This window comes from Neophocaena asiaeorientalis, unplaced genomic scaffold, assembly GCF_003031525.2.
Source record: "Neophocaena asiaeorientalis asiaeorientalis breed wild unplaced genomic scaffold, Neophocaena_asiaeorientalis_V1.1 scaffold65, whole genome shotgun sequence".
Taxonomy (NCBI): domain Eukaryota; kingdom Metazoa; phylum Chordata; class Mammalia; order Artiodactyla; family Phocoenidae; genus Neophocaena; species Neophocaena asiaeorientalis.
Window position 1 is genome coordinate 1,557,269 of NW_020173215.1, and position 23,221 is coordinate 1,580,489.

A 23,221-nucleotide genomic window follows, 5' to 3' on the forward strand; every position below is an offset into this window, starting at 1 on the left:
GCCTGGATCTGGTGGCTAGTAGGGTTGGGTTTGTGGGTTAAATGGGATGGAGGCAAACAAAGAAAAGTTCTTAATTAGCTGTCACCCCAGAACTCAATGCAGAGGGAGCAAACTGCAAAGCCCATTGCTGAGTCTTCCCATGAAACAGAAAAGCCTACTGCTGAGTCTTCCCCTGAAAGTCTTCATACTTTAAAAGCTGATCCCTGAGGGTCCAGCTTCCAATCAGTCTGCATCTAGGTAATGATTAAAGTCCTCCCCTTTGGGACAATGAAAGATTTTGGCACATGCTCAACTACAGAGAGGCACTAAGAACAAAGCAGACTACTTAGACAACCACAAGAGTTTGAGATATCAATGGCATTTTTCACAGAACTAGAACAAATAATTCTAAAATTTGTATGGAAACACAAAAAAACCCTGAATAGCCAAAGAAAAATCTTAAGAAGAACAAAGCTGGAGGTATCACGCTCCCAGATTTCAAATTATACTGCAAAGATACAGTCATTGAAACAGTCTGGTATTGGCACATAAAGAGACACATAGATCAATGGAACAGACTAGAGAACCCAGAAATAAACCCACACTTATATGGGCAATTAATCAACCACAAAGGAGGCAAGAATATACAGTGGGGAAAAGACAGCTTTTTCAACAAATGGTCTTGGGAAAATTAGACAGCTACATGCCAAATAATCAAACTGGACTACTCTCTCACACTATGCACAAAAATAAATTCAAAATGGATTAAATAGGGCTTCCCTGGTGGCGCAGTGGTTGGATACTTAAATATAAGATTAGATACGATAAAACTTCTAGAAGTAAACACACCCAGTAAGCTCTTTGACATCAGCCTTAGTAATATTCTTTTGGATATGTCTCCTCAAGCAAGGGGACAAAAGCAATAATAAACAAACGGGACTACATCAAACTAAAAAACTTTTGCAGAGCAAAGGAAACTATCAACAAAATGAGAGGCCACCTACTGAATGGCAGAAAGATATTTGCAAATGACACATTTGATAAGGGGTTAAGATCCAAAATATAAAAGAACTCATACAATGCAAGATCAATAAAACAACCCTATTAAAAATGGACAGAGGATCTGAACAGACATTTTTCCAAAGAAGACATACAGATGGCCAAAAGGCAATTGAAAAGCTGCTCAACATCACTAATCATCAAAGAAATGCAAATCAAAACCACAATGAGATACCACCTCACACTTGTCAGAATGACTATCGTGAAAAAGGCAACAAATAACAAATACTGGCAAGGATGTGGAAAAGGGAACCTTCATACACTGTTGGTGGGAATGTAAATTGGTGCAGTCACTATGAAAACAGTATAGAGATTCCTTAAAAAATTAAAAATAGAACTACCATATGATCCAGCAATTCCACTCTTGGGTATTTATCCAAGGAAAACAAAAACATTAATTAGAAAAAATATGTTAATAGCAGCATTATTTACAATAGCTAAGATATGGAAGCCACCTAAGTACCCACCAAAGATGAATGGACAAAGATGTGGTACCTATACATACACATATATGTATATATACATACACACACACAGAGGAATATTACTCAGCCAGAAAAAAAGAATGAAAACTTGCCTGACATGACAACATGAATGGACCAAGAAGGTATTATGCTAGGTGAAATAAGTCATGTAGAGAAAGAAAATACTGTATTATTTCACTTATATGTAAAATATAAAAAAAAACAAATGAATAAACATAACAAAACAGAAACAGAATATACTATCAGGCCACTCAAGATGGAGGTTCTCTTGCTCTCTGTACATCCCTTGCTCAACCAGTACATGCTTTATCTACATGCTACTCAAATGACTAACCTTCTCTCTCATTCATAGAGCCTAATCAGTAACTGCCTACATGGTTGCCCCCAGCGTCAGATAGTGATTGTTATAAGCTTTAGATCAGAAAGGCTCTGCCCTCCTAGTTTATCAAAGGGGTTATAAGGGACATGCCCCTTTGCTGGTTTCCCTGGTAACCAATAAGCCAACCTGATGTCAATTCCACCTACAACTAGTAACCTCCCTCTTCCCCTAGTAGCAACGACAGCTGCTGTGACCTGCCTGCTGTCTGCCATACATGGTGGAGTGCTGCTCCAGGAACTCCTTGCTTCAGATGTGTAAGATCCTCTATCCAATAAACCACCGATATCGCTGTCTATGGGCTTTTTCTTCAGTCTTGAGGCTAGGCAATTACAAAACTTGCAGGCCTGTGGAATGCAGCTCAACCTAGTTACAGATATAAAGAACAAACAGGTGGTTGCCAGTTGGGAGAGGGGCTGGAGGGGGTGGAAAGAAATAAATGAGGGAGATTAAGAGGTACAAACTTCCAGTTGTAAAATAAATGAGTCACAGGTATGAAATGTATAGTGTGGGGAATACAGTCTGTAACTCTGTAGTATCTTTTTATGGTAACAGATTGTAACTATATTTATTGTAGTGATTATTTTGAACTGTGTAGAAAGATCAAATCACTATGTTCTGTAACAGGAACTAACACAATGTTGTTGGTCAATTATACTTCAAAAACAAATAAACTCATAGAAAAGGAGACCAGACTCATAGTTACCAGAAGCAGGGATTAGGAGGAGGAGGAATTGGATGAAGACAGTCAAAAGGTAGAAACCTCCAGTTATAAGATAAATAAGTACTGGGGATGTAAAGTACCACATGATAAATATAATTAACACTGCTCTATGTTATGTATGAAAGTTGTTAAGAGAGTAAATTCTGAGTTCTCATTACAGGAAAACATTTTTTTCTCTTTCTTTAATTTCATATCTATATGAGATGATGGATGTTCACTAAACCTACAGTGATAATCATTTCATGATGTATATAAGTCAAATCATTATGCTGTACACCTTAAATTCATACAGTGCTGGATGTCAACTATATCTCAATAAAACTGGAAGAGGAAAAAAGACAATAGAAAGGATCAGTAAAACTAAGAGCTGGCTCTCTGAAAAGATAAACAAAATCGAAAAACCTTTAGCTAGAGTCAACAAGAAAAAAGAGAAGGCTCAAATAAATAAAAATCATAAATGAAAGAAGATACATTACAACTGATACTACAGAAATACAAATGATCCTAAGATACTACTATGAACAATTATACACCAACAAATTGAACAACCTAGGAGAAATAAATTCCTGGAAACACACAACCTACCAAGACTGAATCAGGAAGAAGTAGAAAATATGAACAGACCAATTACTAGTAAGGAGACTGAATCAATAATCAAAAACCTCCCAACAGACAAAAGTCCAGGACCAGGGGGGGGACCTTGAAGATGGCGGAAGAGTAAGACGCGGAGATCGCCTTCCTCCCCACGGATACACCAGAAATACATCATCCACACGTGGAACAACTCCTACAGAACTCCTACTGAAGGCTGGCAGAAGACCTCAGACCTCCCAAAAGGCAAGAAACTCCCCACGTAACTGGGTAGGGCAAAATAAAAAACAGAGACAAAAGAATAAGGACGGCACCTGCACCAGTGGGAGGGAGCTGTGAAGGAGGAAAAGAGATAAAGAATGGATAAAGAAGATGTGGCACATATACACAATGGAATATTACTCAGCCTTAAAAAGAAATGAAATTGAGCTATTTGTAATGAGATGGATAGAACTAGAGTCTGTCATACAGAGTGAAGTAAGTCAGAAAGAAAAAGACAAATACCGTATGCTAACACATATATATGGAATTTAAGGGAAAAAAATGTCATGAAGAACCTAGGGGTAAGATAGGAATAAAGACGCAGACCTACTGGAGAACGGACTTGAGGATATGGGGAGGGGGAAGGGTGAGTTTTGACAGGGCGAGAGAGAGTCATGGACATATACACACTAACAAACGTAGTAAGGTAGATAGCTGGGGGGAAGCAGCCGCAAGGCACAGGGATATTAGCTCGGTGCTTTGTGACAGCCTGGAAGGGTGGGATGGGGAGAGTGGGAGGGAGGGAGACGCAAGAGGGAAGACATATGGGATCATATGTATATGTATAGCTGATTCACTTTGTTATAAAGCAGAAACTAACACACCATTGTAAAGCAATTATACCCCAATAAAGATGTTTTAAAAAAAAAAAAAAAAAAAAGTCCAGGACCAGACACCTTCACTGGAGATCCTACCAAACATTTAAAAAGAATTAATACCAATCCTTCTCAATCTCTTGCCAAAAATGCAAGAGGAAGGAATATCCCAAAACTCATTTTATGAGGCCAGCACTACCCTGACACCAAAACCAGACAAGGACAGCTCAAGAAAAGAAAATAATAGGTCAATATTCCTGATCAGCACAGAAGTAAAAACCATCTACAAAATATTAGCAAACTGAATTCAACAATACATTAAAAGAAGGATCATGCACCATGATCAGGTAGGATTTATTACAGGGATGCAAGGATGGTTCAACATCTGCAAATCAATCAATGTGATATATCAAGTTAACAAAAAGAAGAATAAATATAATTGTCTCAATATATGCAGAATTCAACATCCACTTATGATAAAAACTCTCAACAAATTGGGTATAGAGGGAACATACCTCAAGATAATGAAAGCCATTTATGACAAGCCCACAGGTAACATGATACTGAACAGTGAAAAGCTCAAAGGTTTTCCTCTAAGATGAAGAACAAGACAAGGATGCCCACTCTTACCACTTTTATTAAACATAGTATTGGAGGTCCTAGCTAGAGGCAAGAAAAATAAATGAAAGGCATCCAAATTGGAATGAAAGAAGTAAAACTATCTCTATTTGCAAATGACATATTACAAATAGAAAACCCTAAAGACTTAGACCTAATTTACAAATTCAGTAAAGTTGCAGGATACAAAATCAGCATACAAAAATCTGGTGCATTTATATACACTAATAAAGAACTATCAGGGGCTCCCCTGATGGCACAGTGGTTAAGAATCTGCCTGCCAATGCAGGGGACACGGGTTCAAGCCCTGGTCTGGGAAGATCCCACATGCCGCAGAGCAACTAAGCCCATGCGTCACAACTACTGAGCCTGTGCTCTAGAGCCCACGAGCCACAACTACTGAGCCTGCGTTCTGCAACCACTGAAGCCCGCATGCCTAGAGCCCATGCTCCACAAAAAGAGAAGCCACCACAATGAGAAGCCCACGCACTGCAACGAAGAGTAGCCCCCGCTCGCCACAACTAGAGAAAAGCCTGTGTGCAGCAACAAAGTCACAACACAACCAAAAATAAAATAAATTTTAAAAAAAGAACTATCAGAAAGGGAAATTAAGAAAACAATCCCATTTACAATTGCATCAAAAAAGAATAAAATACCTAGGAAGAAATTATCCAAGAAGCTGAAAAACCTGTATGGTGAAAACTATAAGACACTGATGAAAGAAACTGAAGATGACACAAATAAATGGAAAAACATTCCATTCTCATGGATTGGAAAAATTAATATTGTTTATATGTCCATACTACCCAAAACAATCTACAGATTCAGTGCAATCCCTCTCAAATTTCCAATGGCATTTTTTTCAAAGAAATAGACAATACTAAAATTTGTATGGAACAACAAAAGATCCCAAATACCCAAAGCAATCTTGAGAAAGAACAAAGCCAGAGGCATCATGCTTCTTGATTTCAAACTACACAATAAACTACAGTAGTCAAAACAGTATGGTACTGGCATAAAACAGACACATAGATCAACAGAATAGAGCAGAGAGCCCACAAATAAATCCACGCATATATGGTCTATTAATTTATGATAAAAAAAGCCAAGAATACACAATGGTTAGTCTCTCCAATAAAACTGGACAGCCACATGCAAAAAAATAAAGCTAGACCACTATCTCACACCATTCACAAAAATAAACTCAAAAAGGATTAAAGACTTGAACGTAAGACTGGAAACCATAAAACCCCTAGTAGAAAACATAGGTGGTAAGCTCCTTGACTTTGGTCTTGGCAATGATTTTTTGAATTTGACACCAAAAGCAAAGGCAACAAAAGCAAAAATAAACAAGTGAGACTATATTCAACTAAAAAGTTTCTGCACAGGAAAGGAAACCATTAACAAAATGAAAAAGCAACCTATGGAAAGGGGAAAAAAATGCAAATTGTATATCTGATAAGGGGTTAATATCAAAATATATAAAGAGATCATAAAACTCAATATAAAAACCCCATACAATCTGATTTTTAAAATGGGAAGAAGATTTGAATACACATTTCCCCCAAAGAATGTATACAGATGGCCAACAGGTACATGAAAAAATGCTCAACATCACTAATCATCAAGGAAATACAAATCAAAACCACAATGAGATACTACTTCACATCTTATAACAGCTATTATTTAAAAGACAAGAAATAACAGGTGAAGAGATGTAGAGAACAAACATATGGACACCAAGGGGGGATGGGGGGGTTGGATGAATTGGGAGATTGGGATTAACATATATACACTAATATATATAGAGTAGATAACTAATGAGAACCTGCTGTATAGCACAGGGAACTCCACTTCACTGTACAGTAGAAACTAACACAACGTTGTGAGACAACAATACCCCAATAAAAAAAGAAAGAAAGAAAGAAAGAAATTACCAGGGGAGGATGTGGAGAAAAAGGGAACGCCCATACACTGTTAGTGGGAATGTAAATTCCTTCACTGGTAATGGAAAACAGTATAGAGGTTCCACAAAAAATTAAACATAGAACTATCATACGATCCAGCATTTCCACCACCGGGTATTTATCTTAAGGAAATGAAAAAAGTAACTGGAAAAGATATCTGCACCCCCATGTTCACTGCAGCATTATTTACAATAGCCAAGACATGAAACAACCTAACTGTCCATCAATGGTGAAATGGATAAAGATTATATATATATATATATATACACACACACACACACACATATGTATATATACACACAACTGAATATTATTCACCCATAGAAAGAAGGAAATCTTGCCATTTGCAACAACATGGATTGACCTTGAGGGCATTATGCTAAGGGAAATAAGACAGAGAAACACAGATACTGTATGATCTCACTTACATATCGAATTTTTAAAAAATGAAGTCATAGGGCTTCCCTGGTGGCGCAGTCGTTGAGAGTCCACCTGCCGATGCAGGGGACATGGGTTCGTGCCTCGGTCCAGGAAGATCTCACATTCTGCGGAGCAGCTAGGCCCGTGAGCCATGGCCGCTAAGCCTGCGCGTCCGGACCCTGTGCCCCGCAACCGGAGAGGCCACAACAGTAAGAGGCCCGCGTACTGCAAAAAAAAAAATGAAGTCATAGATTCAGAGTACAGATGCGTGGTTGCCAGAGGCAAGGGGTGGGGATGTCAAAGGTACAAACTTCCAGTTATAAGTCCTGGGGATGTTATGCACAATATTTGCTAAGATAGTAGATCTTAAAAGTTCTTATCACAAACAAAATATTTATAACTGTATGTGGTGATGTTAACTACACTTGTTGTGGTGATCAACCTGCAATATATACATACACTAAATCATATTTTTTTTAATAAATTTATTTATTTTTGGCTGTGTTGGGCCTTCATTGCAGTGCACAGGCTTCTCATTGCGGTGGCTTCTCTTGTTGCAGAGCACAGGTTCTAGGCGCACAGGCTTCAGTAGTTGTGGCTCGCAGGCTCAGGAGTTCTGGCAAACGGGCTCTAGAGAGCAGGCTCAGTAGTTGTGGCACACGGGCTTAGTTGCTCCATGGCATGTGGGGTCTTCCTGGACCAGGGCTTGAACCCGTGTCCCCTGCATTGGCAGGCGGATTCTTAACCACTGTGTCACCAGGGAAGCCCTAAATCATATGTTTTACAACTGAAACTGATATAATGTTATGTGTCAATTATATTTTAATAAAAAAGAAGAAATTTAACTGAGAAAACTTATTTAAAAAAATAAGAATACCACAGTAATAACTGCTTCAGGCAAAATGAAAATTAGTCAAACTCCAGGGTGAAACAGGATATTTACATAGCCTCAAATTATCTCCCTAAAAATATTTATTAACATGGTGGTTTTAACATATGTCTATAAACTGTGATACTCTTCTCTCCAGGAGATGTATCTCTATTTCCCTACCCTTGTGTGTATGCTGGACTTCCTTCTAACAGAGTACAGAAAAGGGAAAATAGTAACTTCAGAGTGGAGAAACCTGACAGACACAACCTTAACAAGTCATCAAGGTTAACATCACCACTAATAGCTGCTGATATCATGTACTCCTTGATATGCCACAAGATGCGCACTTCACCTCCACAGTAGTCTTACCAAATATCCTAAACTCTTGTTTAAGCATGAGAAAACATTAGGCAAATGTAAATTGAGGGCCATTCTACAAAATATCCAACTGGTACTCTTCAAAAGGATCAAAGTCATAAAAAACAAGGACAGACTGAGAAACTACCATTTAAACCACAGAAGACGAAAGAGACATGACTGCTAAGTGCAATGGGGTATCCTGGGTTGAATCTGGACATTAATTAAAAACCTGGTGAAATCCGAATAAAGTATATAGTACAGTTAGTAGTTTTGTACCAATGTGAATTGCTTAGTTTTGATAAATGTACTATGCTATGTAAGATGTTAACACTAGGGGAAACTGGATGGAAGAGTATAGAGGAACTCTATCTTTACAAGTGTTCTGTAAATCTAAAATTATTTCAAAATAAAACATTATATACATATGCTTTATCTTTAAGAGTCATTTTTAACCATTCCTTTTACTTCTTTAGCTTCTATTTCCATTCCGTGTCCCTACTCAAACTGATCCTAATGTAATTATGTAATTTTGTACTTAGAAGTTTTATTCACCATCCTTACCACACTTCTTGGCAACATTTGAACTTTTTAATCTCCTGTAAGCAAAAGTTTCTAAATATTAAAGGAAAAAATACCTAGACTGAGTTATCATTACAGTTATCAACGAGCACTTGATCAAAACGTCATAACCAACACATTCTGATAACCACTAAAGAACATGCTGCTTTTATTGAAAATGCACTACTTAATGAGAAAATGATGTTGTTTTTTCTCCCAATTAACCCATGTATTTGTGGACGGATATTACTTCTTGCTATAATGAGGTAGCACACCATCAATTCTGTTATTTTTTCTATTTTTTTTAAAGTGATTTAACCCTCGAGAAGCCTTTCCCACGTAAAGAAGTAGAGGGTCATTTAAATTTTGTTATAACAATCTCACTCAATTCCATGAGCTACATGCCAAATCTTGTTTAGTAAAATACTAGTTAAAATATTTTCAGCGGTGTCTCAGCAACACCTCTATCAGAGCCTCCTTCAATTTTCACAAGAGCCAAGAACTGAGGACAGGCACACTGGGTTTGCCATACCTGTTTTCAGGACTGTTCCTGGCTTGGCCCCATGTGAAGCTTCTGCAAGAATACAGGGTGGTTTTTTTCCTGTAAACAATAAAGACACCGTGAGGCCAAACCCTGTCCACAGGGACCTTCTCAGAGTATAACTGGGGACAAAGCGAAGGGTTTCCTTTAAACTACCCCCCCACACACAGGTAGCCCTAGGGCTGCCTCCAAGGACCCTAGATAAGGAGACCCCATTCCAGTGCTCTGTCAGGATGGAGTGGGTAGGGGGCAGGTGTGCGTAGAGGGCGTCGGGCAGGGGAGCGAAGGGGCCGAACTGCTCAACGTTACCGGTGTGCTCCAGCAGTCAAGGCGGCCAAGGGGCCTCGATACCCACCCTCGGAAAGCTGGGAACACATCCCGTGGCCTTAAACGTGCACGACGTTCTGCGGCGTCCAGACGCTTGGCGACGCAAGCTGTGGAGCGCGGCGGGCACGCGTAGGCGCAGGCGCGGGGGGGCGGTAGCGCGAGCCTAGAAGACGGTTGGTGACTGGTTGAGGCAGGGCGCGGGGGCGTCAGTCCCTGGCCTGCAGGGACGCCGTGAGGCAGCCATTTGAAAGACGCAGCCCTGGCCGTGTGGTGGTCAGGCCAAGCGATTTGAAGTGAGAGGTTGAGGCAGGGAGGAAGAAGCCACGGCGTCGGCAGCAGCCGGCCGGCGAGCACCCGGCCTGCGGCTCCGTCAGAGCTGCCCGCCGGCAGGGTCTGGCCAGCAGGGCAAGAAGGACAATTTTGGTGAGTGGGTGTTGGGCTGAGACTCGGGAGGCCGCCAACGGGCGGGCCGCTGCGGGTCTCAAATGTATTCTTTTTGTTGTTGTTGTTTTTCCTGACACCCGAGGAAGGGCTTTTCACCACGGACCACCTCGTCCCTTCTTTTCTCTTTGTAGTAGTGCTTTGGGGGAGGGATTTAGGAGAGATAGTTTTGTCACCCGTAAAACTGTAGGCACAGAGCAGCCGTGACATCAGTTAGAGGTTTAGCGCTTGTCATGTGTGTGTAAAGGCCGCTTATGGGAATGTGATTGGTTTTTATTTCAGAGTATTTTTAGTTTGCGTAGTACTTTTTTTTTTTTTTTGTCTTCTGCCAACTTTCTTACAATTTGTAGGTGAGAAAATGTCTGGCCACGATGACTGGTTTCAGAGTTCTCGGGTCCCTAGCTTTGCTCAGATGCTGAAAAAGAACTTGGCAGTTCAGCCATCAGCCCAGACGGTAACCACACCCACAGGATGTTCCTCGGAAAGTTACAGCCTGTCGAACATGACATCCAAGGTTACTCAAGTGACGGGTACAAACTCCTTTACATTTGTACTAACGCCTACGTTCTTTAAGATTCTGAGATGGCCAGTTAGTTTTGCTGAGCCCCCGGTTTAAATGTTTCCTGGATATATATCCATTTACCTGTGGCCATGTCCCGACTGAAACTTGGATTTGACTCCCAGCACAGTAGAAGTCCTTCCCTTGGCTACTGACTTAATCTTTACCACTTGGGTGTACAACCACTTCCAGTGTGTCTTGCCTTTTTGAGATGAGGCTGTGTCATCCCCTTCAGGAGAGAGGACTGGATTTATACTGGTTTCTATTCCACATATCACTCAGTAGAGTGTTAAGGGTAAAGCAGGGACAGACACACAAAAACTTTGATTGAATTCAACGTGAAAGGTAATATGAAATAGTGAATGGGAAGCAGAAACTAGGTTCTAGTCCCAAATCTGTCTTAATACATTTTAGGCCTTAGTGACATCATGGATAAAACTGGCTTAGAGAGCCTCTGAAGACCTTGACATCACTGAAATTCTAGGATTCTTTGATATCACTTAATTATATGACAATGATAGTACTTTGCAAAATAGTACTCTAAAAGATATATACAGTAACAGGTTACACTTCTTTAGTAGTAGAAACTCATTGTTAATGAAAAACACATGTGACTAAATGTGTCTGGAACACCTTCCATTTTAGGAAAGGGTTTGGTGCTTTTGCTTGTCTTATTATTCTTTTTAATTTAACCAAGTTGACAAGCGTAAACATTTATTTTTAGGTAATTTTCCAGAACCATTGCTCTCCAAAGGTCTTTCATCTATTTCAAATCCTCTCCTTCCTCCAAAAAAAATACCTAAGGAATTTATAATGAAATACAAGCATGGAGAGATAAATCCGGTATCAGCCTTGCACCAGTTTGCGCAAATGCAGCGGGTTCAGTTTGACCTTAAGGAAACAGTAACAACAGGCAAGTGCGAAGTTGTATCTGGTTGTTCCAGTACTAGAAAATATTTTCCTATTGAAAACAGTATATAAGTGGTACAAAATTTGATTATCTTATTTATTTGCCTAATATCGGGGTTAGATAATTGCTAGTATGTCTTGACAAGGGTACTTCAGAAATTTTTACGTTCATACTTCTTTAGCCTTTTGAGCCTCTAAATTTACTCATACAAAAGTTCTAAAATACTGAATTTTAATTTTTTGTGTATGGCTAGTTTAAATCTCATCAGCCTTGTAGATTATTTTCAATTGTAAGTACTTCTTATAGCATAAGTATACTTCTGTAGGGATGTTGAATATTTGGACTCTGATGATTTTATGAGTATTCTGTGGTGATGATGCCTAATGAAAATTATAGTCAAATTTGGCTTCTGAAATTTATATTTCAGAACCTAATTTTTATAAAGTATAAGGGAAAATAGCAGTTACCTGATTGATTCTCTGTCTGCAAACTTGTCTTTGACTAAATTTCTCCATTCTCTCTTAAACTGTCCCCTGCCAGAAGAATCTGTTAGCACATTGGGCCTGTGGAAGGCTACAGGAGTACAGATTAGTAAAAGATGGAAAGAAGTTTCTGATTTCTTAACCTTATGACTAGTGATTAGGAAAATTAACAGGTGACAAAAATAGGGTCTTAATAATGAAGTGAAGTTTTCCTAGGTTCTATCACTGTAGGTTGGATAACTTCATACGATCAATACTATGGACTGAATTTCTGTGTAATTAGCTTTCTGCCATTCTTCTCAGACTGCCCTTGGAAAATGTAAACTATTGGTCACAGTATGAAGAAAACTTATCAGGGCAACTCTGTTGAACAAAGTAAAAACTCAAAAACACAATCCAGTGATTGTTAATGATGTTCATTTTATGTGCATAGTACTAGCTGAATAATCTAATTCAGTAGATTTGGTAGAAAAACCAGAGTGTCAGTATTTTTTAACAAGCTCTTTAGTATGGATTTAGATGATGATCAAGTTTGAGAACCTGGGGTAGAAACAGGATGAAGCTTAAAGTCTCAGCACTCTGACACAGTACTTATTAACAAATTTGACACATAATATCTCACAAATAAGAATCATCTGGGCCACTTGTTAAAAATATAAAATAGTCTCAGGTTTACTAAATTTGGATTGGAACCCAGGTGATCACGAAGGAAGGAATTTGGGAAACTGAGGTCATAGATGTTAGGAGGAAAACAGTTTACCCTGATGCAGTCTGGAGTTGCTTCTAAATTCTTGATGTACATCTTAAAGAAAAACCCAGAAGTTAATGGAATATGTAAGAAGACAAGATAATACAATAATAATGAGGCTTATGTGGAGTGACACTGTATGTAGCCATTTGTAACCAGAGTGGAGACTTAAGTTTCTTAAAGGCCTCCTATAGTCTGAATACCAAGTAAAACTTGAACCAGAAAAATCTTTGGCTTGTAAATTTAGAAGATGGTTCCATTTCATTTTTCATCAGGCAAATATGAAAACTAGGTAAATGTAACTGTGTAAAGGTAATTTTTCCGGGAATTTTGGGTGACTGGACAGTTCAGTTCTTTAGCATATCTTTTCTTATTATTATTTACGGTTTGGTTTTCCTTGTAAATCCCCCACACACACCGTAAGGCTGTGATGGCTTGGATTGCTTATTGTGACTCCCTGATAGAAACATAAGATTTCTTCAAAGGGATTCCTTCTGTTCCGGAGCTTATAAGAGTATCAGGGCACTCGGAGTGTAGGAGTTGTTCAGCTTCATTGGTATTGAAGTTCGAAAGAAGAGACATGTTGCCAGAGGCTCCACATCTTCCCTCTCATTGGTCATTAGATAGATATTGGGATGCTTACCATTGCCAGGAATTACACAAGGCACTGTCACTCTGTGTGTGACGTGTACTCTAAGCTGGCCCTATTGTTCATGCTGAATCTGGAGCCAAACTGGCTGCTTGAAGGATTCCTCAGAACTAGTTCAGGGGCCCACTCCGCTTTACTTTTAACCTGTATTGGCTCTGCAGAATAACTGGTAGGCTGAGATAGTTTTCTACAGTTGTACTGGGATGTTTTTCTATGTAACAGACATCTTTTGCAAGATCATACTGTGAAGTATTACAGCATTCATTCTGAGTTATTTTTCAAGGTAATGTTATGGGACCATATTTTGCTTTTTGTGCTGTGGTGGATGGTATTCAATACAAGACTGGACTGGGACAAAATAAAAAGGAGTCTAGATCCAATGCAGCAAAATTAGCTCTTGATGAGCTTCTACAATTGGATGAAACTGAACCAAGAATTTCAGAAACATCAGGTAAATATTCTTGATTATAAAGTAGTGTTTATAAAGTGTATCATTTTCCAGAAAGTGTCACCTGAAAGATTTATGTTAATGAAGAGTTACTTGGCAACTACAAGATAGAAGTAGCAGGATTTGAATAATTTTCTTCCGTTGCTGATTGCTAACTTATTTAATAGTAGTTAAAATGCTCTTGTATATTTCAACACCAAAGATGTAAACATGTTGCTGAACTGTCTGATAACTTGTCAGATTGTAGATGGGTTTGAGTCCTGAAACTTAGCTTTCTCTGTAATTTATTGGATTCTTACTATGAACTTAACACTGTGCACTTAATATGTAGAGGTTATTAATGCAATTTTTGTGAAGTTTGCCTATGTTAAATTCGTTAATGGTAGGGTTACTTGAGAAAATAAGGGCCTAAGGTAGCATAGCAAATAGGTTGAGAGTGTAAAGTCCAGAATTAGATTGCTCAGGATTGAGTATTGACCCTGGACAAGACAAGTTGTTTGCTTCCTAAACCTAAGTTTCATCATTTGAAAAATGGAGACAAGGATAGATACCTACTATGGCTGTCATTAGGATTCAGTAAATAATGGATGTAAAACTTATAACCAGTGCCTGGTGAACAGTAACATAATCAAATGACAGTGGTTCTTATTACACATTAATCAATTTGAGGAATATATACATTAGCATAGTAACCAGTTTTTGTCAATATTTCATTCATGTTAGATTACATTTTGGTTTAGCTGTAAATGAGGCAACTTTAGTAAATAAAAACATTTAAATTTGATTTAAACAGTGACAATAAATTCTAGTTAAATTCAAATCACCTTATGACTGGGCTTTTTTTTGTTTGTTTATAACCTATTAATTTTAATATTTCTTTTGTAATACTTTCCTTAAGGTCATTTTGTTCTTTCTCTAAGTTCAGTTCTTATTCTATATATTTTAATTTTTCTGTTGTTTAATTAAAACCATTATTGTTTTGATGTGTAGTCTCTCTCATTGTTTTCAAAATACTGATAATTTGGATTAAATAAGTACTTAGGAAAGTATTTTGTTAATTTTCATATTTCTGTTCACTATTTTTTAGATTTATTAATTTTTTAGGGCTGGGTATGATAATTTTGGTGTCTTATCCATGCTGGCAGTTTATCAATGGAAATTCTTTATATGTGATTATTTTATAAGCTATCAACCCACCTAGGTATGTCCCCAGCAATATTTTCCCTGTTTCTTTCCAACCGTCACATGCATTCAAATCAATAAATCTATGTTTTGAAGATGTACTAGGGTAAATACTAGGACTGTGATAACTTCCAGGGACTGTGGTAAATACTAGGAGTCTAGAATCAAATAAGACTCATTCTGTACCCTCAAGGAACTAAAATACTTAGTTGAAATCAAGTTAAAATATATCTACAGAATTTCCCACGCATCTAATTTAATTATCAGAAAATGATATTTATGATTGGCTTATCATGAAAAATGCATTTCCCCTGAGGGTTTTCAAAATGTTTATCTAGGGCTAGCAAATCTTTTGCCCTGTGGGCCACAATTTTTAGTTTCTAAACATTTATCTTTTCCCTTTTTTGTGAAAAAGTAGCATTTTCCCATCTGCACTGATGCCACTTTTATATTCACTATTGTTTTCTCAAAAAGTGCCAATAGTTCCTTAATGATGACTAAGAGTTCTTTAATAAAAGGTTTTCTCTTGGCATAGAGCCTGGAAATAATTCAATTAGGTCATCTTTTCCCTTATAATGAACTACATTTTCTTCTGTAAAATGTTTGTCCTAGACAACTGAGTTTAACTATTTATTTTCCTTGTGAAGAGATATGGAAGATAAGTATTGAGTATTTATTTCTTTTCTTTGCTGTTAATGTTATATTTGTTTTTCTAGTCTCCTCCCTATTTATAATGTAAAATTCTAAAAACTTATTTTTAATTTTTTCAAAATTCTGAACTCATCAGAATTATTTTTCATGTATATCTTCTTTCATATATTGTACATGGTGTTTTTAAAAGTATATTCTTAGTTTTTTGTTAACCATATAAATACTTTTTTGCTCTGACTCTTTTCAAGAGCAGTATGCTTAATGATATTATGTTAGGTTTTGAAAATCTAACACTTTTTGACACAGTGATTTAAGAATCTGGCTCTGTGTTTATTTTAGTTCAATATCCCTTAAAAAATCATTTAATAATGTAAAAGTAACGTAAACTTTTTGTAATGCATGTATTTAAAACGTAAAAATTACCAAGTTAACCATTTTAAATGTACAGTTCAGTAGTGTTGAGTACATTCACTTTTTTGTGCATCCAAAACTGCTCATCTTGCAAAACTGAAATTCTATACTCATTAAATTCTATACTCATTAAATTCTATACTCATTAAATTCTATACTCATTAAATTCTATACTCATTAAATTCTATACTCATTAAACTCGCATTCCCCCCTCCACCAAGCCCATGGCAGTTACCATTCTACTTTCTGTCTATATTAATTTGACTTCTCTAGGTACCTCATTTAAGTAGAATCATACAGTATGTGTCTCTTTTGTGACTGGATTATTTCACTTAGCCAGTTTATCCATGTTGTGGCACGTGTCAGAATTTCCTTCCTTTTTAAGGCTGAATAATAATTCTATTATATGTGTATACCACATATTGTTTATCCATTCATCTGTTGGTGGGCATTTGGGTTGCTTCTCCTTTTGACTATTGTAAATAATGCTGCTATGAACATGGGTGTACAAATATCTCTTTGACACCCTGCTTTCAATTGTTCAGGTTTTATACCCAGCAGTGGAATTGCTGGATCATATGGTAATTTTGTATTTAATTTTTTTGAAGAACTGCTGTATTGTTTACCATAATGGCTGCACCCTTTTACATTCCACCCACAGTGCACAAGGGTTCCAATTTTTCGACATCCTTGTCAACACTTGCTATTCTTCATTTTTTTGATAGTAGCCATCCTAATGGGTGTGATATCATGTCTCATTGTGATTTTGATTTGCTTTCCCTAATTACCAGTGATGTTGAGCATTTTTTTCATGTGCTTATTGCCCACTTGTATATATTCTTTAGAGAAATGTCATACTCATGTCCTTTGCCCATTTTTGAATTGGGTTGTTTGGTTTTCTTTTGAGTTTTAGGAGTCCTCTGTATATTCCAGATAACAAGCCCTTATCAGATATGTGATTTGCAAATATTTGCCCCTCTTTTGTGATTTGCATTTTTACTCTGTTAATAGTGGCCTTTGAGTCACAGAAGTTTTCAATTTTGAAAAAGTCCAGTTTGCCTATTTTTTTTGTTTCCTATGCCTTTCATCAGATTCAAGAAATCATTGCCAAGTCCAATGTCATGAAGCTTTTTGCCCATGCTTTCTTCTAAAGGTTTTATAGTTTTAGCTCTTACATTTGGGTCTTTGATCCATATTGTGTTAATTTTTGTATATAGGGTTATCTGAGGGTCCAACTTCATTCTTTTGCATGTGGATATCATGTTTTTCCAGCATAATCTGTAGAAAAGACTGTCCTTTCCCCGATTGAATGGTATTGACACCTTTGTTGAGAATCATTTGACCACCTTTGTAAGGATTTATTTCTGCACTTTCTATTCTATTTCATAGGTCTATAAGTGTCTGTCTTTATGCCATTGCCACACTGTTTTGATTAATGTAACTTTTGTAATTAAGTTTTGAATTCAGGAAGTGTGAGTCCTCCAACTTTGTTCATCTTTTTCAAGATTACTCTGTATATGGTGTTTCAAAATGCAGACCAACTTGTACAGTCACATTTTCTTATTTATTGAAAGCATTTGTGCTTGATAAACAGGATTTAATATCTTTAGTTTTCATTTCACTTGATCCTCACTGAGTAGATGGAAAAAATCCATCTTTCTCTGAGTTTTTAAAGTTCTGCTTATTTAAAGTCCAGAGTGTATATATCTAACTATAGTCAACATTTACTTAATTAATGTGAACCCCAAGATGACATTGTCAGTCTTTCTTTGCTAATTTCTATGTTACAACCAGTTTCTCATTTTACTCAAAATGAGGTTCAGAGTAGCAGTTCTATTTTCTTTCTTTGTCTTTATGAATGATTTCTTGAGAGATATTGACTACTTTAGTTGAACCTTTGCTCCTGGACCCTTCTCATTTAAGCTTTCCTGATCTTTTATCCCTTTAGTTTAGTGTCATGTTCTTTTCTTGTTCTTCCTGGATTTCCCAACTTGGGAACCAAATTGGAAAGCTATTGCAAAGAATGGGACTAAAAGCTTAGAAAACTTTGAATGAAGTATTCCCCTACAAACTACTCTGATAAAATAGCATTAAAATGGTAATTTTTTACTTACTAACTTTTTGGTAGAATATTAAGTTTAAATGTTTTACCTAGTATTATTGTAAATATAAAATTGTTCATAAGCATTTAGAACAGGGTTTCATTTTTACCGGTTTTCAGAATGTTGAATCTATTACAAAGCAAGCTATATAGTAGCATAAGAATAGGGCACCCAGAAAGGTATTTGGTGTTTGTAGAATTGATTTCAATATAGGAAAGACATTTAGCAAGGCTGAGCTAATGGATAATAGATGGCCTAGAGTTGGCAGAAGTATACAGAAAAGATAATCATTCTTGGATTGCTGTTTTATTACAGAGTAGTATGATACCTGCTCTTTGGAACATTTGATGTTTCATTTTTCCTTATGTTTTTGTTTTATTTACAGGTCCCCCTCCTATCCCTGCAGAACCTATTGTTTCACCTGAACCAGTATATGTTTCAAAAGTACATTATGGAAGGAAAGTCCTTTATGATAATTTTTTTTTTTTTAAGAAGATATTTGAGGGTAGGAATTTATTAATTAATTTATTTTTGGTTGTGTTGGGTCTTCGTTTCTGTGCGAGGGCTTTCTCTAGTTGTGGCAAGCGGGGGCCACTCTTCATCGTGGCGCGCGGGCCTCTCACTGTTGCTGCCTCTCTTGTTGCGGAGCACAGGCTCCAGATGTGCAGGCTCAGTAGTTGCTCCGCGGCATGTGGGATCCTCCCAGACCAGGGCTCGAACCCATGTTCCCTGCATTAGCAGGCAGATTCTCAACCACTGTGCCACCAGGGAAGCCCCTATGATAATTTTTAAAGAAGATTAACCCAATTAAAAATTATAACAACATATAATTAAAATATGCATAGGTATGAAAATGTACATTAGTATTTTATTATTCAAACCTGTCACACTTCAACAAAGATGAGTATTTCCTTCCATACTCTGCTAAAAATTAGAGAGATAATAAAATTGGAGAGGAACTATTGAAGAAGTGGTTTCTTTCCTATAAAGAGATGGCTTATCAATATCATATAACTGCTTTTTTGAGAACTCTTTGCTTCGGTGGGCCGGTCATTAATGAAATCCAGTGGCTTTCTGGTGCTTGATGGCTGGGGTATTCATTTCAACTAATCTATTCACTTTCTTTTAATGTTAGTTATTTGTCACTCAAGCCCAAAGAAAACTATAACTGCAATTGAAATCACTAGTTATGTGACCTAGGACCAGTTACTTCTCTGTACACCTTAATTTCTCTGTCTATAAAATAGCTGCAACAATAATTACCTCATAGGGTTATTGTGAGGATTAAATTAATTTATGCATTTAAAAAAAACTTGATCAGTGCCTGGCACACAGTAGGTGCTCACTAAATAGTAACTACCATTATTTTAACATTTTATTATATTCAACATTATGTAGATTATTGTATACTTTTCCCATTAGATTGTGAATCCCCTGAAAGGCAGGAAATTATCCTTAATTTCTACATTGCCTACATAATAGTAACACTTCAGACTTCAGAGTGTTTGTGCAACTAAAGTGAAGAACAGCATTTCTTTCTTTGTGTTTCCCAGGTCTGAGGATTAGGATTTATGCCTTTTCAGGTTTGGTTTTCCATTGTCTTTCTGAGACAGAAAAAAAGCTGCATTTGTGTGCTTGTTTGGAGTAAAACGACCAGACCAGGGAAAATGGGCACATTCAAAAGTCAAAGTCTCCCAATAGTTAAATATAGTCAGTCAGATATAGTCATTTACCCTAATAGTCATAGGAATTGATGAACAGAAGGACAGTGAGTGGTCAGTCCAACAGCAATGATTTCTTAATATGAGAAGGGACTCTAGTCTTTCTTTTCAGCCTCTGTGGACATTTTTAATGAATAGTTAAAAAGAATCCCGGGTTGGCAAATAATATAAACTACTGTTACCCTGAGAAAACACACCAATCTATGGGGAAGAAAGAGTATGTGGTTAACGGTATGTTTAAAGAAATACATGAGTAGAGTCAGGTTTGGTAGGCTCAGGTAAGGAGTTAAAAAGTTAAAACTTGACAGTTTTCTTTTAGTCGGGAAATGGAGAACAGACATCATTATCAGGCTTATAGGTAAACACGGGAGTTGGATGTTATCACTTTTGAAGAAAAAAAGATTTGAGATACATAAAAATCTCCTGAACAGGTCCTGTTGGGCTAGTTATGGAGGGTATCACCATTTCACAGCCTGTCTACTTTGCCATATTTTTACTATAGTGTATCTTCATTTAATATAGTGATATTTTGGCTCTGAAGATAGGTTCAGGTTACTTATGATACTAAAGATCACTTGAAATTAGCAACTGGAAATCAAAGAACTGGTGTTAATTAGCATCATGTATGTCATGTTTTTATGTCATCCTTCACTTCCAATAGTTTGTGAGAACATTTTATTTCCTCAGCAACCAGCGCACATGTATAGGAAAAATAGTATTGCACTTGCTCCTTATTCCTTCATATGCATGCTAGTAAGAGATACACTTAGTAACTAAGATTTGATTATACTCACAACATTTGTTATTTCCTTCAACACCAGTTAAGATCAAGAGCTATATCAGTACGTTGTTAACTTCCAAACATTCTTTATGATATTCAGGTGCAACGTTTTTAATATGCAGCAAAATATTCTCTTGCCACACACATAATTCTTGATCTGTCAGTACTAATTGCAGTGTATTTTTCTATTCTATATCATTGCACAAAATAATTGCTAACTGTATAGGACATGATTAAATAAATTACAGTGCATTCATTGTATGGAACCATTAAGAAGAAGGAGGGTAGCACTACCTCTGAATGATGCCCAAGACCAAGTACAGTAAGTCCCTTACATACAAACGAGTTCCATTCTGAGAGCGTGTTTGTAAGTCCAGTTTGTTCATAAGTCCAACAAAGTTAGCCTAGGTACCCAAATAACACAATCGGCTATATAGTACTGTACTGTAATAGGTTTATAATACTTTTCACACAAATAATACATAAAAAACAAACACAAAAAAATAAAACTTTTTTTTTTTTTTTTCCCTCGGTATGCAGGCCTCTCACTGTTGTAGCCTCTCCTGTTGCGGAGCACAGGCTCCGGACGCTCAGGCTCAGCGGCCATGGCTCATGGGCCCAGCCGCTTCGCGGCATGTGGGATCCTCCCGGACCGGGGCACGAACCCACATCCCCTGCATCGGCAGGCGGACTCTCAACCAGAGTGCCACCAGGGAAGCCCCAACATTTTTAATCTTACAATACAGTACCTTGAAAAGTACAGTAGTATCAGCTACATCACCGCTGCTTTTACACTTGCTTCCAGACATCCTAGGCTTGAAATAAATATACTGTACTATTGTATACAGTACTGTACAGTAAAGTACACAAAAGCACAACCACTTGTAGAGGATGCACACACGTGACAGTGTAATGACAGACACATGAACTAACTTACATAATTGGACATATGAACGTACCTTTGCATCTTTGAAAGTTCACAACTTGAAGGTTCGTATGTAGAGAACTTAGTGTAAATGCAAAGTGGATTTTAGCATGCCCCAGTTTTTATTTTTTAATTAGTGTATGTTTAGATGTATATTTTGTTTATCAAAATATCCATACTGGTAATAGTGGTTGCATTTGGAGAGGGAGACTTATGAATGTACATCTCTTATATTGCTGTTTCAGTGGGAAAAAAACGTTTAACTTTATACTATCATCAAATGAATATGCTTCTCCTGTATCATAAGCTTTTGGTAATAAGCTGAGCCAAGTTGTTGAGTACTTCTCAGTCATAGTTTTACTGCATAAGCACCAAAAGCTAATTTTTACACCACATGATGGTTTTACTAATTTAAATGAAATATATGCTAGCATGCAATTATAATAATTTGCACCTTCTCATTGTATGCTTTGTGGTTAGATAAAAGAATGTAGCAAGTAGTTCATTCTTCTGATTGTGTTTATGATGTTCTTTAACTCTTTTTGATGTGACTTTACATGTTTTTGCTAAGAGAGCATTAACAATATTAAAGAAAAATTCAAGTTTAACAAATATAAGTAAAAACTTGTAAATGGCCTTACTGAAATGAGTTGTCTTAGCTGAGACTACTAACATTAAATTTTTATCATTTATGTGCCTTTTTAATATAATTATTAAGCAGGTAAAAAGAATTTCTGTGAAAAATATAGTTATACTATTCATATATATGCAAAGTATGAGAGCAAAATTGTTTCATTTACTTTTTTCCTCTGAGGATATAGTGGACTGCGAACCACTTGATAGACTACTTAGCAACTATCATGCAACTAACAAGAACTATCAGTGTTTAGTAAACAACTAAACTTTGAGAAATACTATATTAAGTGATTCTGCAACCTCTCATTCTCTAGAATAATGATTCTTCCCTGGGGATATACAAGCATACATACACAGAGCAACAGATGGCCAGGGCTCTATCTCAGAACCTCAAGTCTTTCAGTTTTTTAAAAAGGTCCATGGGTGACTTTTGATGTCTATTCTTGGTTATAACTGTTCTATGGTAATCCTGATTACTTCAGACTATCTCCTTTCAAAGTTTGGGACTTTTTTTTTTAGTGCGAATGTGGAACTATATCAAGAGTCTAAGTGTTTAGTGCTTTGTAGTGGTTGTCAGTGGGACAAATACTTAGGAGTATATTTTGATTGTCACAGTGATTGGGGAAGACTGCTGGCATTCATTGAGATGTTGCTTGTCAGGCAATGTGGGACAATCCCATACAACGGAGAATTGTCTTGTGTCCTGTATGACTTTTGAATGTTTTATCAATTATAAATTAGTAATCCTCTAATATGTAATACTTATACATCTTTTTACAAGAATCCAAAAAGCTCAATAACTTGTGTTCTTTTAGAATGGAATACTTTAAAATCAATCATGA

At 36.9% G+C, this 23,221-nt stretch overlaps 1 protein-coding gene across 2 annotated transcripts in view; it reads left to right on the forward strand.

Annotated features, from left to right (window-relative positions):
- The first annotated feature begins 10,532 nt into the window (after positions 1–10,532).
- Positions 10,533–23,221, forward strand: part of ADAD1 (adenosine deaminase domain containing 1) — a 44,784-nt gene continuing 32,095 nt past the window's right edge. For both annotated transcript variants that reach the window (XM_024745167.1, XM_024745168.1), the window contains exons 1-4: positions 10,533–10,704; positions 11,458–11,646; positions 13,806–13,973; positions 18,702–18,769. In XM_024745167.1, coding sequence (XP_024600935.1) covers positions 10,533–10,704; positions 11,458–11,646; positions 13,806–13,973; positions 18,702–18,769 — 597 coding nt within the window. The remainder of the gene's footprint in view (positions 10,705–11,457; positions 11,647–13,805; positions 13,974–18,701; positions 18,770–23,221) is intronic.